The sequence below is a fragment of the Lepisosteus oculatus genome, chromosome 15 (assembly GCF_040954835.1).
Source record: "Lepisosteus oculatus isolate fLepOcu1 chromosome 15, fLepOcu1.hap2, whole genome shotgun sequence".
In the NCBI taxonomy this organism is placed as follows: Eukaryota; Metazoa; Chordata; class Actinopteri; order Semionotiformes; family Lepisosteidae; genus Lepisosteus; species Lepisosteus oculatus.
The window spans coordinates 17605787-17630160 of record NC_090710.1 but is presented as its reverse complement, the minus strand read 5'-3'; the positions used below and the strand labels follow the sequence as shown (position 1 = coordinate 17630160).

Sequence of the window (24374 nt, the reverse complement as noted above, 5' to 3'; positions counted from 1 at the left end):
CTGTACATCATTGTAGGAGAAAACACTTTTGTCATTTCCTACCAGGCTCACAAACAGCAGATAGAGCTGTTTTCACAAGTGTAGTCCAGAATCAAGTCTTTTTCAGATACGCTCCTTAGTAAATAAATGCTGGAACAAATTAGAAGTAACTTGACAATCTGATTTTCAGTGTGGACAATCAAGCTTTCTGTTAAGTATGTCAAAAAAGCCTTTATTTGTTTATGGAAGAAAATGACATACAATCTTTTGTGTGTTATTACAATGTTAAAGAGTGTTGTTTAACTGTACTTTTAAACACCTGAGATGCCACAGTTGTCTCTGACGTATTTATACAGATTTCTTAATTACTCTTTAGAATGCTACTCTGTAAAAGCCTGGTTGAGGTCTTGTGAAAAACTAAGCTATTATATACAGTCAATATAGCTTAGTACAATTTTTCACTTAAATTCCCTATTCATATACAGTACAAATAAGTAAGTTAAAAAACAACACACAAACTGTGTTGCTGACAACCACAAGCTTCCTAGTAAATGCACCAATTCAGACATTGGACTGAGACCCATACTGCAGACATCAAGTCAATGTTTCAGTAATTGGGACAAATTCAAAATCCAATTAAATGAACTGATTAACATAAAGGCATAGCATACTTAATACTTCATTGTTAATTCATCTGGCAGAGGAAACACCAGCCCTAGCCAAAGATCAGCACTTTTACAATCCTCCTCATTTAGGAGACTTGAAGCAGGGACCAGTGATCAATTTGTCAAACACAAATTGCGTCTCAAGCAGATGCACTGTGGTAGCTAGCTGGTCTCAAGGTCCTGCTGCAAGCTAGATCGAGTTCTGTTCTGACAGAGTTTTGTCTTTTCAGGTTCACCCTCTAACTCAGTGCTTCAGGAAAAAGTTTAGATAGAAACTATGGCAGGCACATGGTTCTGTTGTCAGTCAGCCAGTTAGTTTGGTGAAGAGAGCAGGTGCTGTTAGAGGTGATGCACCAGTTTTTAACTGGAGAAAACTAAGTTGGTGATTGGTCAATTGGTCAAGAAGCTACAAGGTGGAGTGGGTACCCATACCCTGCAGGTCCCTGATTGGCTTGTCATCTTGTTGGATGAATGACCACGGGCCTTGAATTTTAGGATTATTTTCAGATAAGCCTACAGTATATCCTTCAGCTATACATCCAGGTGCCATCTTAAAGGAATATTGACAATGGATCTGGACTGTCCTGGGAGAGATTCTTATTCAAAAGATAAGCTCATCTCCCTCACTTGCTCACATGCAAAGACCTCTAGATCACAGGAGAGGCCTCTTTGGCTACATTCCTGCGACAGAGAACAAGCTGTTTGGCCTCAACAAAGATTGTAAGAAATACGTAATATCAATTAATTCCAAGTTAAATAATAGGCCTTCTCCCTACACAGTAGTGTGGAGACTGTCCTAAATCTCATGTAAAGTTTCATAAACTAAAGTGTAATGTCTAAAGAGATGTGAAAAGCATTAAAAACTGTTATTTAAATTATCACCAAACACCACGTTATACTATATAATAATAAATATTATTATTATATATAAGAATATATACAAAAATAATAAGAAAGGAGAGAAAAGTTAGGTCTAATTGATATTGTTTGTTGGACAATATTACCTTGTGGTGTCATCAATACCATCAATGGTATCAACTAGGTATTTATAATCCATTTAATTAACCATAAAGGGTAGAACATTTATCCACAATCCCCAATTATTCAACAGAGAAAATAATTACACCGATATATTTAAAGGCTGAAATCTGAAAAAAAATACCAAGTGTTCAGTCTTTAAATTAAAGGTTGAAGAACTGTGGAAAATGTTGACAGGTCACTGAATCTTTTGTCTTCTTTTCCTTGAGATGTAGTTTTTGTGTTAAAATGTCACCTCACAGCTGCTTCTCTCTTAGACCTGAAAGAAGCTAATCAATGGGGGTTACCAAGATACGGCACACGGGGACACTGAGCTCCATTTGGCTTCTCTTTCCCTAGCGTCGTGCTGAGCTGACTCAGTAGGGGTCATTGTAGGATGCTGTGGCTGATTTAGTGATGTGAACTTAATTATACCTTAATCATAAACCTTTGTTCCATATCTTTTAGTCTCCTTAACTGTAAGCATTAATTTCCCTACAGAAGAAATTAGCATGGGCTTGGGTTTGAGTTAGTGTAGCATGTGGATGAGACTGCGGTTACGAGTATAATAAGGTTTAAAACATGCATAATATTTTATACGTTATATAAAATATTACTTACATTTCATTGTGCTTCTGTATCCCAAAGGATCCCTAAGATCTTTACATAGGGTATACTGTAGGTGGGGTTCACAACTTTATTTATCAATAAATATGTAGCGAGTAGTACCAGAAGACCCTGTACACATCAGATCAGGTGTAATAGCTTTACCACTCGAATTAAGGAAACATTGAGGAAAGAGATTTTCCTTGCCCAGAGTGTAATTTAGCTACTGTCAATGTAGGATTAACATCCTAATTCTTTCAAAAAGTAGTCAGGATTTTGGTTTTAATGTCTCATCTGAAGGACTGTACAACTGGAGACACTAAGCTGTGTCGTACTTGGACTCTGGGTTTGGAAATCCTCATGGGATGGGAAAGCATACTAGTCTACCAACACAACTTATATTACTTATAGAGGCAACTTTGGCTTCCTTAGAGGGCTCCCTTCCAATGCTGATCAGGCCCAGCCTTGCTACTAGGACCTGATGAGATCAGGCTTCAAGCTGCAAATACTGCTGCGTTATTAGAATCCCCCAGAATGTTAGGCTTTCAGTCTAATTTAAGGTAAATTTGGGCTTTATTCACTTTTCAAATTTTAATGGTAGGGTTAGGTTTAGGTTTGGCTGTAATTTAATTCTATAAATGGACTTGGGAATTCCTGTGAGATATGTTTTTCACTGAACCTAATTTTATGTTACAACAATATGGAATTAATGTTATTTTAGCCTGAGATTTGAGTGTGGGTTCATTTGAATTTTGTGACTGGCAGACATAGCTCTGTGTTTTGATCTGTATTTTATTCCATATGTCAAGTGAACTCAGCTAGATTTATTTTAAATTGCTCAATTCAAGTTTAGCTGATGATGCCACTCACTGTCGAAGCAGATGCCTGTGTAAAATCGAGTCACTTCTAATGACTGGTTGAATTCCATCCTGAAAAATCATGTCCCATATAAATCCATCTTTAAAATTTGTCTGGCTGTCTCTTTACACTCTCTCATTTTCTGTCTTTGTACACAAGTCATATACTGTTCTCTCAAACCGCTTTCTGAACATAAAGGTTTCTTTATTTAACATTTATGACAAATAATATCCGAGAGAAAAATCACAGAAATTGCACATCAATGATATAACTTGCATATAGATTCAATAATTTAATTATATAATACATTTATATTTGAAGGATGAGCATAATATGTTCAGATAAACAACACAAAACAAAATGATCCTTCTTTTCCATCCATAAAAATTCTATATGCATCTAATCTTAGCATTTCTCAGTCCTATTCATAACACAGTATTTTCTGATTCTGTGACTGGACTTCGATTAAAACAGTTCAAAGAGCATATGTTTTTGTAAAAAATAATTTCAATAAAACAGATCAAATATATTTTACTCGTCTCATCAGGAGTAAGAGATTTAATTTTGTCTTCTTCACTATGGAAAAATACAACAGATTTGGAGAACTTTGGAATCATGCACATTTTTTGTAGAAGAGCATATCAACCTGAACTGAAGCGGATTCGTTTTCATCCAGAAGAGCCACGCGCTTACCATGTGGAAATGTGATTTGGATGGGCTTGGTGGTGTTTTTCAGGCTCCACGTGGTCAGGCTGCCATCTGAATGACTGCACATGAACTGTTTGCCTTCGTGATGCCAGCTGACTGAGTGGATGGCCTAAAAATGCAAAATGAACATGACAGAAAAACACAACTTTTTAAAAACAGTCACAGAAGTTAATGCATAAGAAATGTAATTAAAGTCCATAAAGGCAAAGGCAAGAAGAGTTAGAACAAATAAGTAGGTATTTGGCAGATCTTGCTTACTTGAATCAATTTTCAATTTTCTATAAATCTTAAGCATTATATTAAAAGTACAAACTCCTCACTAAAGATTGTATTTTCTGTATGGAAGATACTGTAGTTTGGATGTATTGCACAAGTAGATCAATCATTTTTTAAAACAATTTTATGCTCACTGATGCTTTTATATACAAAGCAAGGATGTTACTGCCCAATTAACATGATATATTTTTATTAAACAACATCCTGTATTCTGACTGTGTATTCTGTATTCATTGACATCGGCCATGAAATATTCGGCACCCTCATAATATAGTGCCTCACAAAATACAAGATGTATAGGGTGAAATATAGAGAAACATATAGCCTTTAAATATACTAAGATGTATAGAGAGCTTTGCAGAAAGAAAACTGCAAATTTTGACTAAATAATGTTGTTCTCTTTGACAGTAAGCTTAATTGCTAAATGATTGTTGATCACACAACAATATACAGCATCCTTTGTGTCCTGATTGAACTGTAAGAAACATTTTTATGTTAAACATTTGTATTTTTAATATGACTTTGATTTACTTTGTTACTTAATGGAGGGTACATTATATTCTACAGAGTTAAAGGGAAGATGTTCATGGAATAAATAAAATAAGAAACAAGGTTAACATTTTTAACATTCTTCATAAAAACAGGTTAAATGCAGTCAGTGTTTAACCATTACAGTATAACAAAGGAAAATACAAGTTTTTCTTATTTAGCAACACAAGAACTATGATGAACACTTCTTTCAATCTAATTAGGATTAGAATTTGTTTTTGTAACAGAAACTGAGGACAGTGAGGTAATACTATGAAAGAAAAGTGTGAAACCATGACATGTTTCTACAATTCATCAGCTGGGCTAAACACTATTTTACTGATTGCAACCTAAAACTATGTCAGACAATGAATACAATTTGCATGTTGTGTGGATTTGTGGCTAGTTTAGTGTTTCTCAGTGCGTCCCTTACAACCAAAAACCCATTATATAGTGGCTGCTACTCTATATCTAGTGTGACTGTTCCCAAAAATACACATAATACATAATATTCTATAATAGTAAGGTATACACACATGAATATAGGTGTGTGCATACATTATTAACTAGAACAAACTGCTGGTATTGATTTCTTATACAAGCATTAGTTCATAGAAGAGAAGGAACCTTTCAGGCGTTTTCTGTCATGCCTGTCCTCACAGGAGCACTGTGCAGCAGGCTAGCCCTACCCTGGCAGCTGACCATACTGTACCTCTTCCATCCATTTAACTCTGAGCCTCTCAATCCCCGGATTCCTACTGTAGTTCACTGACTTGTGCTTCATTTGGATTTACGACCCCCACTACAAACATTCTCCTTTTGCTTTGAACTGTGATTTACTCATGCTATGAAAATTTCTGTTCCTTCCCAACCTTGCCTTGTGAATTTCTCTTTGTGTTTTCACTCTGTGTAACCTGGCTTTGGACCCTGATTATTTGAGACTATCATGATTCTGGACTGTGTTTAGCCTGTTTGCTATGCCTTGCTGTTGTTAATTATCTTACTTGTTCCCGCTCTAGGGTTTAATCAGATGACCCACAGACCACTGTTACAACAGCAATTACATTTGCATATCCAGTAAGGCTGTCAAAAGAGTATATACTGTAGGAAAATGCACAAAGGAAATATTTAGAGTTGGGAAGCTGCACTCTACCAATCATCCTCTCTACAAATCATCGATTTGTAAAACGTTTAAGCTCTTTTGAGAACACAGACATTAAAGACTACACAGAACTATAGATTACTATTAAACCACTTCCAGAAAGCTCAGAAGATACATATTTTCTTAACATATCCCTTCACGGAGCAAAAAAGCAATGCCTCAGCACCACGGACAGCATCCACTTATACCATTAGAAAGAAATACTTCAGAATCCACCACCACTGGTAGAATATTGCCTCAGCACCATGGACAGCACTCAACTCCACCGTTAAAGAGCATGCCTCAGCACCATCAACACTCTTATCTTTCCTGATTGCTGCTTCCCTTCCCTTCAGTGTCCAATACAAAGGTAGCTTTTGAGGAATCTAGAAGTGAAGATGGTTTGTAGTCATTAATTCACTTTCCTGTCATGTTGCTTGATCCCTCCTTTATTCTTTCTCTCCCTAAATTGTGCCTCTTTAAGGAAGCTGTAAGTGGTTTTAAATACATGGGATTGCGGTGTCCCACACAACAGAGACATCAGTTTTTTTACTTAGTTTGGTCTTTTAACTGATTGCTTAACTACTACTCTCAACTGTTTTGATTCTGGGGGTGAGGGTGTCCCTTTTGGAAAGGACAGGGCACTAATTAATATAACCTTTGAGACCTCCCCCTGAATGATAATATGAATGGCAACATTGATTTAACACACAAAGGCAGATGCTTTACTTATGAACATGAACACCAAATGATAAAACTTAGTCAAAATATAACATTAATAAGGACTGATGGTCATAGAATGTGAGAAAATCTTCTTAAACATGGTTTACTGTACCTCAAAATTGGGAAAATTACATGCACTATAAAACTTTTTAACAATTTTTGAATATGACAAACAACTTTGTCACTTTAATCCTAGCCTGAGCACCAACTAAATTAAAAAATACCATGATATTTAACAATCGTATTACATAAAATTGAAATCCGTTTATATTGGAATATAACAGTAGACAATAGACAAGCAGAATGATGCACTGCAGGAAACACATTTCATTCACTGGCAAACTTTTAATCCATATTTTTCTGATATGGGTCCATCAAAGGTCCTGAATATTTTTTGCTTGCGTTTTTTAGCAATCATTTTATGTTCTTATTGCTATTCCTTTTTTAATATCTATATGAAACTTAGTGTTTGGTAAATGCCCCAGGTAACTCAATTTCGCAGTCGATTTTTCTTTTGCATAAGCAGTAGAGCAACAGCACTGCAAGCCTCAGAATAACATCAAGGGGTATTTGTTATGCTTCATTGTCTGAAAGATATGAAGGAAACTCATTTGTTACCCTTCTATGCCCTTTTCAGTTTTAGTCCATTCCAATGAAATGTGTTTAGAATAGAAAAGTATGCTGACTGCCCTTCCGTATAAAGCTGGTGGTGACCTGTGCAGAATGTATTTTATGTTCAACTGAAAAAAAAAATGACTCCATATTTACCTTGTTGCTCACTGTGAGAAGATTCTTTTCACAATAAGAAGTGCCTTTACTGTATATACATTATATATTTACATAACAGAATTGACACCTGATTGAGAAGCAATTATATTTGTATTCCAGTCAAAATTAATTTTCCCACAAACTTGATCCCAAATTCCCATTTGTCATCATGTTGAACCTGTCAGCTTATGACTACTTAAATCTGTATTTCCTGCATCTGTGCAACCTGTGTGGAAGCCTTATATTGCACCTTTTTTAAAAGTATTATCTACAATGAAGTGCTACCATTATTTATGAAACTCGAAATTACAAGGGTAAAAAAATATAGGCAAGATAAAAGATGTGAAGGCAGAAGTTTCACAAAGGAACACTGATTACTTAACTTTCAAATTCTGGACCTTAATAAGCCTGATCTTATCGAGGGTCCAGTCTATTAATGAGAGAGACATGTTTCTGAATGTTGAAGCAAGAGTTCTATTTAAAATTAGTGGCTGACTTTGTTTGACTCTTGTTGATCTTGTATCAGAAAAACCTACCTTGCAGTGATGTATCAAATGTACTTTAATAATAAATATCCAGAAAAAAGTGGAAGGTGGTTTTGACAATTAAAAAAAAATCCAGTTTATCTGTCTCCATCTTTTAGACCTTGGGGATGCTAGCTCTTCCTCATTGGTGACCTCTCAGGGAGGACTGTACTGTCCTCTTCCTGCAATGCTGCTCTTGGCTCTATGCACACTACCCACTAAATCTTCACTGTCTTCATTGATTGAGGCAAAGGGGCATTCACCCTGATTAACACAGGTTAAGAATTGTTGCACAATACTTAGCCTTTAGTTTATTAATCACTATTCATCATTCTGACCAGCTATGCCTCATTTTGCCATTTTTCCCATTTAACATGTGGCCATCTTGGCCCAAGGCCAGACCATTGTGCCTGAAATTTGAGCCAAATGGGGTATTTTTCACAATACTACCTCTCAATGGGAAAGTCACATCCCACACATCACATGCATAAGATCTAGGTCTTCCATTTAGCATGTTAATTTACTATATGTATTTGTGTATATTTAAATATGAACAGATTCTAATCTGTTATTAGAAATGCCCTTCAGAACCAAGTATTGATAAAAGTATTAATGCAAGAATGTATTTTTTTAATTAAATGATTTTAAAGTTTTATTAGAAAAACCCATTACAGCCTGCTTCCTATATGCAGTGGTGTGAAAAAGTGTTTGTCCCCTTCCTGATTTCTTATTTTTTTGCATGTTTGTTATACTGAAATGTTTCAGATCATCAAACAAATTGAAATATTAGACAAAGATAACACAAGTAAACACAAAATGCAGTTTTTAAATGAAGGTTTTTATTATTAAGGGAAAAAAAATCCAAACCTACATGCCCCTGTGTGAAAAAGTGATTGCCCCCCCTGTTAAAACAAATCAACCGTGGTTTATCGCATCTTTGGAAAGCTGAGTTCAATATCTAGCCACACCCAGGCCTTATTCCTGCCACACCTGTTTTCAATCTAGAAATCACTTAAATAGGACCTGCCTGACAAAGTGAAATAGACCAAAAGATCCTCAAAAGCTAGACATCATGCTGCGATCCAAAGAAATTCAGGAACAAATGAGAAACAGTAATTGAGATTTATCAGTCTGGAAAAGGTTATAAAGCCATTTCTAAAGCTTTGGGACTCCAGCGAACCACAGTGAGATCCATTATCCACAAATGGCGAAAACATGGAACAGTGGTGAACCTTCCCAGGAGTTTCAGGCCAACCAAAATTACTCCAAGACCGCAGCGACGACTCATCCAAGAGGTCACAAAAAAACCCACAACAACATCCAAAGAACTGCAGGCTTCACTTGCCTCAGTTAAGGTCAGTGTTCATGACTCCACCATAAGAAAGAGACTGGGCAAAAATGGCCTGCATGGCAGAGTTCCAAGACGAAAACCACAGCTGAGCAAAAAGAACAAAGTCTCGTCTCAATTTTGCCAGAAAACATCTTGATGATCCCCAAGACTTTTGGGAAAATACTCTGTGGACTGAAGAGACAAAAGTTGAACTTTTTGGAAGGTGTGTGTCCCATTACATCTGGTGTAAAAGTAACACAGCATTTCAGAAAAGGAACATCATACCAACAGTAAAATATGGTGGTGGTAGTGTGATGGTCTGGGGCTGCTTTGCTGCTTCAGGACCTGGAAGACTTGCTGTGGTAAATGGAACCATGAATTCTGCTGTCTACCAAAAAATCCTGAAGGACAATGTCCGGCCATCTGTTCGTGACCTCAAGCTGAAGCGCATTTGGGTTCTGCAGCAGGGCAATGATCTAAAACATACCAGCAAGTCCACCTCTGAATGGCTTAAGAAAAACAAAATGAAGACTTTGGAGTGGCCTAGTCAAAGCCCTGACCTGAATCCAATTGAGATGTTGTGGCATGACCTTAAAAAAGCGGTTAAGGCTCGAAAAACCTCCAATGTGGCTGAATTACAACAATTCTGCAAAGATGAGTGGGCCAAAATTCCTCCACAGCACTGTAAAAGACTCATTGCCAGTTATCGCAAACGCTTGATTGCAGTTGTTGCTGCTAAGGGTGGCCCAACGTTATTAGGTTTAGGGGGCAATCAATTTTTCACACAGGGGCATGTAGGTTTGGATTTTTTTTCCCTTAATAATAAAAACCTTCATTTAAAAACTGCATTTTGTGTTTACTTGTGTTATCTTTGTCTAATATTTCAGTTCAGTGTAACAAACATGCAAAAAAATAAGAATTCAGGAAGGGGACAAACACTTTTTCACACCACTGTACATAAATACAGAAATAATTTAGTTTATGCATCTTTTCAGTGTGTCTTCTGTTTGAAGATTGGCAGACCTTAGGACAGATTTCCTTGATAATCATTTTGTATTACATTAAACGATTCAGAGATTCCATGGTTCTTAAAATATACAGAACAAAAAAGAATAAGTCAACTGTAAGATTCTTTATCATAACGTTTTAATAGAATGATAATTTTAAATTATAGTAGTGTGGATGTGCTTCTGTTTGTGAATAGCACTAATGTGGGCTAATATGTATTTATATTACACCGGGCGTAACACTCACAGGAGTCAATTACAAATTTCCATTAATTTTTCTGGAGTGCAAACATTTAAAAATAGAATCTGAGTTTAAATGAAAATTACTTGATGCAACCTTTAAATAAAAAATTAAACGCAGTGTGATTTCACTCAGATCACAAAACATTGTTGTTAGTAAAAATTGCATTTTGTTCAAATGAAGTGAACATTTCTGTACGGATATCCTAATATGACCTGACATTTCCAGTAGAGAAAATTTCTCTAAAGGCACAGATGAAAGGTTCTTGCAATGAGTGAGGCACACATGTTCTTAGAGATTAGGAATTGTTAAATATGGATGAATTGCTGTTGTAAGAGTTGCCCTTGTACAGAAAATAAACATGGTTAAACGTATTTGGCAGGTATTATTTATCTGTAGGCGATTTATTACATTCTATTTTCATGATAATATAAAACAGCCTCTTACAACTTTTTTTTTCCCCATAAGCAATACAATCTGTACAAAAATTCAGGATGACTGAACAAAGATGAGTAAGCCTAAGGAAACAGACATGGAATTAATCTGTCAAAGTCCTTTTATTCATTAAAAATGGTTTAATGCTAAAAGACCCTGACACTATACAAAACTCTAATTATATGCATTTTAATAATTTATTCAAAATTTGAATTGTTAGACTGTTTTTTAATCATTTGCAACATTTGTAAGTATTATTTATTTGCTAGAAAAAGTTAGTTTTGCATAATATTGTGTGTGTTGCAATAGTGTTGCATTTCTGTAGTTTAGAATCAACACTTTTTAACCAAATCTTAGTTTTTACCAATTTTACACCAGCTTCATCTGAAATTGCCAATTGGATATGAAACATCTTTATAATTCCTTTACCACTCAGAAAAGACAAAGACATGCTCCACTAACTCATCAATTTACAGAGCCATTCATCATTTGACACACTACAAGCTCACAAATACCTTGCAGAAGATACCTTAAGAAGCTAGGAGCTGCATTTCTTACTGAAAGCAGTGGAGACCTTCCAGCATCTGAAAAGTCATAGAAACTGAGGAAATCTGTCAGAATCCTTTACTCAGCCAATTACTGTACATGCGGCCACTTGTAGAAAGTCTTATGATTTCTTCTGAATCAAACCAATGCTATTAGGGTCTGTAGGGCTCAGCCTGAGCTCAGAATGGCAAGCAGCCAATAAGAATCTTAGCTGCCTGGTATAATATGATATGCCTTACATTCCTGTTGTCTCATTTGATCTTCGGTTCTTTTCCTTACCAGCTTCTCTGGGTGATCATCTCACCATGGATCCCAAAGACTGTCTGCACCCTTGTCTGTGGTTCTCAACACCAGGATTTCACTCTGAAGTCGATTTCCCCTTCTCCCCCAGGGCTTGGCATGTTGCCGAGCATCCCAACGTTCCAAGACCGAGATACCCGAGGATCCTCCTTTTTTTTCCTGGGAGCTCGGCACTGGATCCCGCTCCGTAGCCGAGGCTGCCCTCTCAATTCCGTTGATGGGCGGATTCACCAAGGGTGAGATCTCCAGGCTGGATGCCGACTACTCACCTCTTGTTCCCGCCATCCAAAACCCAAGGGCTCTTCCCTGTGCAGGTCTGCCTCTCGGTTTGTGTCCCAGCCCACTCCAGGATTCACTCATCACCGCATCTTCTGGATCAGACGGTATGGAGGCTCTTGTCCTCGGTCCTTGGATTCCTGGACTCTTCTCTGCTGGACATTTCCCTCTGGTTCTGTCCCACATCCAGGAAGCAGCTACTGTTATCCAAGACCTCAGGGCATCTTCATTTCCATGCCACTTCACTACACACCTGAATGTCACTGTGTACTGCAGCCTCTGACCTGGACTGAATGAAGACTCCCAGATCTCTGCCATGGCCTACCTGGACTTCTTCACTGTTCCCAATGGTTCCATCCCAAATCCAGGAGGCTGCTCTTATTACCCAGGACTCCAGGGCTGCCCTTGTGCAGCCCTGCACCTGTGCTTAGGTTTGACTGCTCAGTGTCTCCTGGCCTCTGCACTGGGAGCCCTGGACTTTTCCCTGCTGGCCTACACCTCCAGTGGTTCCATCCCAGGACCCCTGGGCTCTGTCGGTGCAGTCCCCTTGCCTCCTTTTCTCTGTCCTCTTTCCAGGCTGCTCTTCTCACTGCTCTTTGGGAATACTCCCTTTCTTCGTTCAGGGCTCTTTTCTTTCCCTCTCCTTCCTATTTCTCAGGCGTTCTCCTTTTTTCTTTAGTCTCCTTTTAGTGTCCCAGAACAGCCTTCTGTTCTGTCCTGGGGAGCCAGACATCCTTGTCTGCTCTGTCCAGAGAGCATTTCCCTGCTAGCCTGATTTTTGTTCTCGGGCTGACTGTAGCTATGCTGAGTTGGGGCTCTAAGAGTTGAGAGGGATCTTAGGACGGGTTCTCGCCTCTCATCCTTTGCAGATGTCTCCCCCAGTGGACTTCAGTCACAGAGTGAACCTGGGAGACATTTAATCACCAGCTGTTCTGACTGGACCACTGTGTGGGGGTTTCCTGCCTTGCCATTACAGTGAGACTCTCCCTCTCAGTAAAACCCATGGGGACAAGCACAGCTGTACCCTGAAGAGACATCTTTTTCTGTCCCACACATCAGCTCATGGGTTCACTGGCCACCGTTATCATTTTCCCTTTCTCCTGGAGTATCCTAGCCCTCAGTCAGGTCTTCTTGCGTGTTCTGCCACTCTGGGGTTACTTGTGCTTCGGCTCTGATGCGTCACCACTCTTGCAGCAGTAACTGGACGCGGCATTACATTTTAACTTTTTTTTTAGTTTTTGTGGACATGCAGTGTCAACAAATTTGATTCCATTGGAAGGGAATTAATTATTTCGCAAGTGATGAAACTACTTGTTAGTCCTGTGGAATTTTGTTTATCTTTGAAAGTTAAGCTTATCTCAAGGCTGTAAAGGAGGGAAGGCACCTTGATCTCTGGAATTCTGGCCAGACAGCCAACTACAAACTTCTCTAAATAGCTGATTTTTCTTAGTTGATCTTAGCCATACACCCTGTCAAATTTCTTGTAATCATGGAAATCTTGACATTATTGAGCTGTATAAAGGAAACTGCTTCTTTGTATTCTCTGAACATCTCTACTATTGAAGTGTTCTTTGTATGCATATAATAAGGCCTATCTGTTTTCACTCCCATCCTGGAGCAAGAACTCTTCAGTTACAACATAAGGTACTATACAACCACTGTTCATTTTATCTGCTGGGCCCATTTTCACAGAAGGGGCCCATTTCCTCAAAATATTCACTGAGCTCCTGCTCTCAAAAACAAATAGACTAGTGAACAGTTCAAACATTAGGAACAACTGCATTGTAACGAAGAAGAATATGCGTTTCTCACCTCATCGTAGTATATTCGGAATTCTGCTTTTTTAACTCTGAGGTCCCAAAGCACCACTGTTCCGCTTTCAAAACCAATCAGCAACTGCGCATTAGAAAGATAAAGATGTTAATAAAATTAGATCACAATTAAAAACGGGCTTTAAAATTCACAGCATACTCAATCAATTACCATTTGTGGCGTAGCTAAACATAACAGGTAGTTTACTTAAATTCACAACGAGAAAACAGAGAATCAGAGGGAAATTTCCAATGATTTGCTCTAGTTAATCATTAAGAGTAAACATTCAGCTAGAAAGACACAATAGGAACATACAGAAGAGAGCCAAAGAAATAAAGAGAGGAAGACATGGAAAACAAGGAAAGCGATACAGAGGGAGAAATAAGTAGTGTGCCAGAAGAGAGGACCTTTTTCTCATCCTTCTTAAAGACCAGGTTCTAGAAAGGTATTTGAACCTTATTTAAGAGAACGTGCTGTCCTGCTATTCAAGGAAATTGATTTCCTTTGTAAAGGAATCCTCAGGCTAAAAATTCTCTCTCCTAGATGGTGATGCATTTTTAGTATAGGGAGATGGATTCAAATTCACTTTGGATTCATTGGCATCCAGATTTATAGGATGTGAGATTTAGCTCTAAGTTGTTCTGTGTTTTGTTCAGAATGGAGATTTAAACAGCGAGTAAATAGTGTTATGTTGTGTAATATTGTATATCTAGTTGTGTTATTGTATCGTTTATACATGTTTGCCTCTTTTACCAGAGCTGTGCCAGAATTAAAACCATACAAACCACTCATACTGTATATATCTTCAACATATATACATTTTTTAAATTATTTTGCTTATACCTCTTTATTTTTCTATTTTCTTAAGTCCCCATTTGTAACAATACATTCATCTGAAGTGAAACCCAACTTCTATTTTCATTCCAATACAGGGTTAAACAATCTGGTCAATGACTCTTGGGGTATGGGGTAAATATTATAGGAAGACTGCAGGATGTCCATGGGACCTGTTATGGGTTTTGTGGTACAATATTTATTTCACATAATCTGAGAATAGTCATGAGTAAAAATAAATTGGCTTGCTCACAATCCACTCCATGCAAGCTTTAGTATGGATTTTTTTTGCAGATATACAGTAGTACTGTATGCTCCTATGTTTCATTGTGAAGAAGAATTCGTCTTAATATTATTTTGACCACCAGTGTTAAAGGTATGATTTTGAACATGTACTGTATAATAAGTAGCAGAAAATAATCTAATCAATACATAAAATAAATTAGAATGGGGACTTAATTTTATCAGGGTACATTAATCTTTTTACCTCAAAGAAAATAATCTGGTACATAATAAAACAAATTAAGTTTACTGCACTAATGGCGCTTGCACTTAATATATTATGAAGTTATATTCCACAATGTCTACTAGTATTGCTAACACATATTGCTAATTCTTATGTCTAAATCAACTAATTGTATGTTTCTAAATACAACATTTTATTATTTAAACAGCCTGGCATTGTAGTAGAGCAGCTTGATTGAAGTACCTAGGAACAGAAAGTCCCCATGCAAGATTTGAACCCCTAACCTCCTAGTTGTACTGCAAGTCCTATGCATCTAAATCAGTTGTTAATGTATACAATCCCGTATAAAAATAGTGTACAACCACCCATCTTGTAGACTGTGCCAGTACTCCTCATTGCTGTCTAATACCCCACATGACTGGTCTGACAACAATGAAATTGAAATATTTTTACAACACAGCACCAAGAGACATAAATTAAGTTCCTCATTATGTCCAAGCATTTACAATTCCCAGGAAAATAAGGCATTCAAAGCATTTCTCTCTTTAATAAGAGGTTGACTAGATATTGTGCCTTCCAAGGTATTGGGAAAATAACATTACTCTGGTTTTATAGGGAAGCAATTTAACCCGCTTGATTAGAAATGCACTTTCATTTATTGTACTCATTGAAGTGTCCATTGAACATTCAAGTTTAGAATAAAAATACTCAAAAAAGGGATACACATCTGTTTGTAATTGAACATAAAGGGACATCATTGGAAACAGGTGAACAGACACTGATGACCAGAGCTCTACACTTGGATGGTGACGTGGTCTCAGCAAGATTTTGCATCTTGTATTCCCTCTCAACAAGTGCGGCTGTAAAGTCAGGTAAAAATTGGCTGTGAGCACCATAAACCTTGAGCTGTAAGCAGCAGGGTATGTCTTCATTCAGGTTCCATATGATGATGGCAATGAAGACGATGCTCACTTGAGGAGTGGACATATTGATTACTTTGTCAGTTTTTAATTTATGAACCAGGCTTGGCATTTAATGGGTTAAATCAACTCACCACCGGCACTCAATCAACTCTGTCACAGATGAGGTAATTCAGTAGTTATACAACAGGCAGAGTCACTTTAACATGTTCTTATTGATAGTCATTATTCATGCAATAATAAATAGTAAAAAGATGGGCAACTATCAAAAAGGTAGTTTATTATTTCAACCAGAGGTTCAAGGAGATTGTATAAAACAGGTATATTAAAATTCCCTCAGTATGCATTTGTAGAACACATTCTGTCTGTAAAGCAGGATTAAGTTGAGATTAGGGAAATAATTACTCTGTATGCTACAAATGTATTAAGTCTGTTAACAGAGTAGGATTTATTTTTAAATCCAGGCAAGAGCATAAAATAAAAGTATATGAGTTCTGAATGTTCTGGAAACAAAATGTTGACTCGGAAATTGCTAAAACAAGACAATGGTTGAAGGGCTGTAATATAATGCATTTATGTTTTCTGCTTCTTTACATAGATTTCTATTCTTATCAAGTAGTACTGTATATATGCATTTAAAATTTGCACATCCTAAAAAATCATAGTACTAACAGCTGTGAACTTCTACATAAAGATGTCTCTTTAGCAATATACTGTTGCATTGAGACTAATATCTTTAGCCTGTACCTTAACTGCAGAAGATTTTATTGTGACTTATTCTGTATTATTTCAGTATAAGTTAAATTAGGTAATATCTTCTCTTTTTAATGGACAAATGTGAGGAAACGATATGGGGATGGGGAGGAAACTCTCATAATTGAAGAGAAGAAGCTGTGATTGTATTGTATATCTTGGAAGTTGCCCTGGATAACGGCTAAACAAATAAATAATAGGAATAATAATTACATTATCCTACTTCTCACAATTGTTTCCACTGTTGCTATAATGCTCTGTTGGCATTTTTCCTCTCCTACTGTGACTTGTACCACTTGTAATTGAAATAACTGTGAAGTGTACACATGTTTCATATTAATTGTAAATATTATGAAGAATTATGAAGTCAAGCCAAGAGATTAAATTAAGTTTGACAATAAAAGTAGGTCTGCACATCACAAGAGGGAATTAAAGCCTGGGAGGCATACAGGAGACAATTCTCTACACAAAAAGTCATGGAGAAGGGGAGAAAACTGCTCCACCTTTCTGTTACAGCTGACCTGGGTAACAGCTGCTATGAAATCCAGGCTGTAATTACCTACTAGCAACCAAATGAGCTAGATGGCCCAAGAGGCATGCTGTAGTTTCTACTGTATCGCTTCTGATATTCTTGAGCAGGATGTTAATATGAATTCGTATTCATGCTATTCTTAAGATTCATACTGTATACTGATTTTAAATATACTGCCACCTGCTGTATAGTTACTTTGGGTGGGGAAAATGCAGATCAGGACAGATGGAACAGGAGGCAAAGAGCACACAAGGGTTATGTGAGAAGAGAGAGGGAGATTGTCAAATTCTGATTGGGACCATGCTCTAAAGGAAGCAGCAGCACTTTCATCATCTACCGATATTAAACAGGAAAAGCACAGTGGAGACAAGATGCAAAGAACTACTGTAGATCCTGACAAGTAAAATCACTTTATGGTGAACCATCACAGTGGAAGTGCAGATCATACAATCCTTTATTGGATTGGACAGGCTGGTGAATAAAGCTGTCAAGTGGAAGGAAACTAGGCTTAATTCGCAGAGCTCTGTTGGAATGGAGCATAAAGCTCAAAGAATTTAAAGGCAGTTGTCAGCTTCTGAACAAAGCTAAGCTTAAGCCAGTATCTACTGTAATATGGCACTCAGGCTTCCTTCCACTCCATGGCAAGGAAAGGAGATTCACATGGAATATAATTTCCACTATATAATGTGGAATCTTTTAAATATGGTGAGCCCATCCAATTTTTTTCTGAGTTCAGATTCTGTGAAACACAGTATATTCTGTATTTCTTTATGTTTTATTCAACTTGGAATTTTTCTGCTCAATATTTTTTTTTGCTCTATCAATTCGTATAGAGAGTCCTCTTATGGACAAACTAACTATTGAACTAGCACCAGACAGATGAAGGTTTGTTCAATTTTATAATTATTTCACTTTAACCTTTAAGCTTAATAGACATTCTCCCTCTACTATTTTCTAGTGCAGACTATACAGTAGCTCACTCTACAGACAAAATGTGCTCTTTGGAAACCTTTGAAGTTTAGAGTTTGGCCTTGCCTAATTCAGTAGAAATAAGAGGAACAGGCTTAAAAGTAGAGAAAAGGCTGAAAAAGACCATGCAAGAGGGTTGGATCATCTTTGAGTGGTTTACTCAAATGCTATTGCCATACTTGCAAGAAGTATAAAAGTGTGAATAAGAACTGTGCTGTATATGTGATCTTAAAGAATCACAATATTTTTTTCAAACCCCTACTAAGCATTATTTTTATTATTTAAAATGATGCTAACAGCACTCTTCCCTGTTAACTCTAAAACAAGTGTCTTAATGCAATGGATGGGAGCAATGTCAACAACTGAGGCACAGTGTGGAGTGGAGTAAGAGGAATATGAGTTCCTGTAGAATTTTTGGCAATAGTACATTGTATGTTTGGTGTACTTGATTCAAAGTATTGGTATAAAACTGTGACAAATCAGGCAAAGGTACTGTGTGGACCATTATCACAGTTCCCCATGTAAATAAATCTTATTTTAATTTTACTATTAAAACTGGATGTACTAATCTCTTCTGAATTATTTCTAACTTCAAGTTTATATGATGTGCCACCTCATACAGTGATGTTGAAAGATTACAGACCGATTTTTTTCTAATTATATCCTTTCTTTTATAATGTGAATAATCAGGTTTCTAATATGCCCATATTCTTAACTAACTAGATATTTGAAACTTTTTGGTCTCTTTTCTGCCCAACGTCCTATACTTGTATAGAACTTATACACATATACTGTACAGGAGATGAAATATAACACGTTTTAATGCATAAAAACACTGTTTTCAGTGTGGCTGAAACTTTGCTCAATCTTAAAAGTTTCTCACACACATGCATAAATGAATGGTGTCATTTAGCCATCGAGGCTAAACCTTTTTCAAATAGTTCTATTGAAAAACATAGTACAAAACATTTCACAAATGTTGTATTGTACTAAGTGGAATATGTTTAATAAATAAGTAACGTTGCTTGTATTTTGTTTAAATGCTAGAGTGTTTCCTGATGAAGTTATCTATGTTTTTAGACTGGTATTTTGTACTTACCTTTCCTTCATCCTTTGGGCTGTCACTTAAATGCACAACAGGGCCAGGATGTGTTTTGGTTGATCTGTGAAAGAAAGCAGAGCATTTGTTTTACACCAATTCTTTTCCTTTAGCAATTGATTTATTAAAGTGATACCATCATGATTCACTCCCTGATAGAAATGGTAGAACATCTATAAAGTTCATGCTATTTAAAGATAACAGTAAAAGCACTTTTAATGTCAAGTAAAAAGTCCTTTCCTGGCTGTAAACAAGACATTTCTGATCAAAAAAGTTACACCCTCAATGTAATCAGAAAGAAAAGGTCAGGAAAAATTAGAAGACTATTGAGGCCAATTTATATTACAGTTATACCCACTAATGCATCAACTGGCCATTCCCAATAGTATCTACTTTGCATTTGATCAATAATCATTGATTGACTACAGATGGGAAAATATCTCTGCAGTGTCATGTAGTGGAGTGTTAAACAATGGGAAAATTCCTTTTGTCATCAGTGGATTCAACAAACCAAATGAACGTGAGGCTTCAGTAGATCACTAGCATTTGATCAAATATGCAACATGCTGTCCTATAAGAAATACTTACCTATAAGATTGTTTCTTTGGAAATTAATTATTTGTAATAATTTTGTATGTTGACTGCTGAAGAGTTAACTAGATGCTCCCTACATGAACAGAATACCTGCCACGAGGGTAGGGGACAACAAATCATGTCCCCACAGGGATGGGAAATGCCAGTAACTAGCATTTTCCCCATTTGCACCGAGCTCATGGCTCACCCACCTCTCGTGCCGCCTTTGGTGTTTGTAAATGATTTGTGTGCAAAGCACTTGATACTGTTAAACTGATACAAAGGCAGAACCCTTTGACTGAGTTCCAACGGTGAGAAAGTGAAACAGAGAAACCTATGGTGTGTGTGTGCCTGTGTGTCCTAACCCACTAGCAGGGAGCTTCCTCCACAACAGAAACACAGCACGTCTCCTCTGTAATGCGCTATGAGATTGAACTCACACAGGAAATAATCTAATCCTCACAGGGCCGCTGTCTGTCACAAAACCTAAGTCTTAGTAATCTGTCAGCAATAGCAGGTGTTACAGTTTCTTTAATCTAGGACTAAGTTCACTAATAAATGTATGCCTTATTAGAAATGGTTCTTTTCCTACCCTTGAAAATTAAAACTAATCTGTTAAATCCACAAATAACTACTAAATACTCTTATGAGATAAAAAGACAACAAGACTTTCTGAAAAATTAATGCTACACCTAATCCGTATCACATCATGGTACTTTTTATTCACAGTATTACTCCGATTAAACCGAAGATTATCCTTCTGTTTGATTCATGCAGTTAATATATATCAGTCACATGACACAACCTTAGAATTGTTGCTTAACACCATAAAGCAGAAAATGCCCATTTTAAGGCTAAAATGTAGAAACATATTAAGGGTGCTACACATTTTGATGCTTCATATTGTTTCTAAAACATTAATATTAAAACATAATCAGCTTTTGTTTAAATGCTCCCTGTCTTAACAAAAAATACACAGATTAATTTGTTTATAATGAGCATGCAGAATTTAATTTTGAGAGATTACTTGAGAGTATTCTAATGAGAGATTACTTATCTGATTATAAGGTTACTATAGAGTCTGCTAGATCCACCTACTTCTCTCACATAATTGAAAATCACCAAAACAACCCCAGACATCTTTTCTCCACCATCAACAGACTGCTCAAGCCAAACTGCCCTACCACATTACCTGCCTCATCACAACTTTGCAACACATTCTTAGATTTCTTTAGTTCTAAGATTGACAACATCCGGCATCACATTCTCTCCACTACGGATATAATTTCCATACCTCCTCCCTCCTCATCCAACTTCTCTGGTTCCCGTCTCTCCAGCTTCTCTCTTCTTGACTCAGCATCCCTAAACAAACTAGTTATGCGCATGAAACCCACCACTTATATTTTAGATCCCATTCCCACCACTTTATTCCAGTCCTGTTTCTCTTCTCTCTGTCCCATTGTCCTCAATATAATACATGAATCCTTGAGCACCGGCATTGTACCAACGGTCCTCAAAACTGCTGCTATTACCCCTGTGCCAAAGAAGCCTAACATGGCTCTCGACAATCTTAACAACTTTCGCCCTATCTCCAACTTACCCTTTCTCTCTAAAATTCTAGAACGTGCTGTCACACTTCAGTTACATAACCACCTCATGACAAACAACCTTTTCGAACCCCTCCAATCTGGCTTCCGTCAACTTCACAGCACAGTAATGGCCCTGGTCAAAGTCACCAACGATCTCCTAATAGCTTCTGATTCTGGTTCTCTTTCCATACTCATCCTTCTTGATCTCAGTGCTGCCTTTGACACTGTTGACCATAACATCTTACTTTCTTGTCTCGAGACTGTGTTTGGAGTCTATGACACTGCCCTCAAATGGTTTAAGTCTTACCTCACTGATCGCTGTCACTTTGTCTCTCTCAATGGGTACAGGTCTGAAATTGGTCTTGTCAAGTCTGGTGTCCCTCAGGGCTCAATACTGGGCCCCTTGCTCTTCAGCATTTACATGTTCCCACTTAGTCAGCTTTTGAGATTACATGGACTCAGCTTTCATTTTTACGCTGACGATACTCAAATATACATCCATACCAAACCCGACACTGATGTGGCTGTCTCTATTCTATCTAATTGCATCTCTGACATAAAAATTTGGATGACTCAAAACTTCCTTCATCTTAACTGTGACAAGACTGAAGTCATGCTTATTGGTACCCCCCATCAACTTCGTAAAGCCAGTCCTGTAACCCTATCTGTAGATGGCTCTGTACTTGAGCTTCAATCAAAATTGAAAAACCTTGGGGTTATATTCGATTCTGGCTTAACATTCGACCCACATGTACAGCATACTGTCAAAACATCTTTTTTCACCTTAGAAATATCGCAAGACTACTCCCTATGCTATCATTAACTGTGGCTGAAAAGCTGATCAACATATTTGTATTCTCTCGAATTGACTACTGCAATGCTCTACTCCCTGGGGTATCTAAATCTACTCTGAAGAAGCTGCAGTATCTCCAAAATTCAGCAGCCAGAATCCTGACCAGGTCTAGTGCAAGTGTTCACATTACTCCTATCCTGGAGTCCTTCCACTGGCTTCCAGTCAAATTCCGCATAGACTTTAAAATCCTCATGCTCACCTATAAGGCTTTACATGGCTTGGCACCTCAATACCTGTCTGAACTTTTATCGCCCTACTCCGCACCTCGCAACCTCCGCTCTTTTACTGCCCTCCTTACTGTCGCCCAAGCCCGTCTACATTGTATGGGCGACAGGGCCTTCTCTTGCTATGCCCCCAAGCTCTGGAACTCTTTGCCCAAGGATATCAGAGAGTCACCTTCTCTAAACTCCTTCAAATCCAGACTCAAAACCTTCTTCTTCAGAAAAGCCTTTACTTAACTGGTTCCATTCTTCACCCCTCTGCTCTTCTTAATACCACCTTCCACAGTCTCCTCTATTGTTATTGTTGTATTGTTGTAATTATAATTGTGTCCTATCTTGTGAAATCTTCTTATTTATTATTGTCATCCTGTAAAGCGGTTTGAGAAGCCACCTTTAAAGGTGCTATGTAAAATAAAGTTTATTATTATTATTATAATTTTAAAGGCAAGAGACCATTAGTGAATGCTTATAATGTTTGAGCTACTGTATATGAAAGGTATGACCTGATGTAATAGTGGAGACACGAGACCAGAATTTCTCTATAACAATTTAGAACATGAGATAAAAAAAAATATCAATGCCCTTCCAAAACCATGTACAACTCTGTAAAGGCAAATCAGTAACTGAGAAATATTGCTGCACATTCACAGTCTTCCTGTGCTGGCAGGACTTTAAAGTTTCTCTGGAGGATTGTAAATATGAGTGACGCAAGGGCAGAACTATAATTAAGAAATAATGAAGTGATATTGTCTTCTTCTGCAGCAGTCTTAGCAGTGCTGTACAATTTCACAAAACACAATTATCTTGGGTAATCTTATACAAGTCCTCATTATTATCCCTCATTTTTCTGTATAGTGCATCAACAGGAGACATCTATGTAAAAGCACAAGAATGGACCTCTGAAGGTCCTCTTAGGACAGAATACTAGAACATTGGGTTAGAAAAGAGAAACTGGTAAGGATTATACAGCGGGTACATAACCCTCACTCCCAGACCCTCCATCTCAAAAGTAAAGATAAACATACAGCCCCTATGAACTTTGGATACTTTTTTATACTGCATACACTTATTTAAAAATGTGAGCCTCTTAGATGATAAATCCCAGTTCCAAAGGAATAGAGCTCAGCAACCTTACGTACCTGTACTTTATTTTAGTAAAAACAAATTAAGATGTAAAACTTTATTCTGATTGAATTCATTTTCTAAACTGGTGTAAATACATTTCAATTTCTTGGTGATTGGGCTTTTATTTATTTTTTTACTATTATTTAATCAAAGGCAGAGCTATAAATATCGATAACATTTGTCGCCTAAAACAATCCACTTCAAATTACTTTCACTTGTGACTTATATAATCAGTTGGGAGATGGATATGCAATAACAATGTTGTCCTTCAAGCCATCATTAGCTAGTTTTTGCCTATACAACTTGTAAAAGTAAAGTTATATTAAAGAAACAATTGGGACCTTTTAAACTTGATTTACGATAGTTCTTCAGAATACTGTCACTTCTCTGTTCTGTGGCTGTGGTCCAATAATAATGGTATTCAAACAGCAGGAATGTAATGAAAGTTTTAGAACAGGAGGTTCATCCCAATCTATAGCAATGCTGTGTAGGAACTGTACATAACAGTGATGCTTCTGGCTCTTGATAGACTGGTACGTAGACCAAATGAATATCAAGGAAAAAGCAGTTTTAAGATTCCAAAAGTCAAAGGAATAACACTGAACTGAAATGTCCAGAGAAGATCGGTTACAGAATCTTCCTGTTATAGACCTGAAAATAATTAGCTTTTACTTGTAAATGAAATCCATTCCCATGTACC

General features: G+C 37.2%; 1 protein-coding gene across 11 annotated transcripts in view; it reads right to left on the bottom strand.

Moving 5' to 3' along the window:
• Positions 1 to 24374, bottom strand: part of stxbp5l (syntaxin binding protein 5L) — a 259708-nt gene that overhangs the window by 67437 nt on the left and 167897 nt on the right. For all 11 annotated transcript variants that reach the window (XM_015363844.2, XM_015363849.2, XM_015363846.2 and 8 more), the window contains exons 6-8: positions 19314 to 19377; positions 13741 to 13824; positions 3819 to 3942 (exon numbers count right to left, since the gene is read on the bottom strand). In XM_015363844.2, coding sequence (XP_015219330.2) covers positions 3819 to 3942; positions 13741 to 13824; positions 19314 to 19377 — 272 coding nt within the window. The remainder of the gene's footprint in view (positions 1 to 3818; positions 3943 to 13740; positions 13825 to 19313; positions 19378 to 24374) is intronic.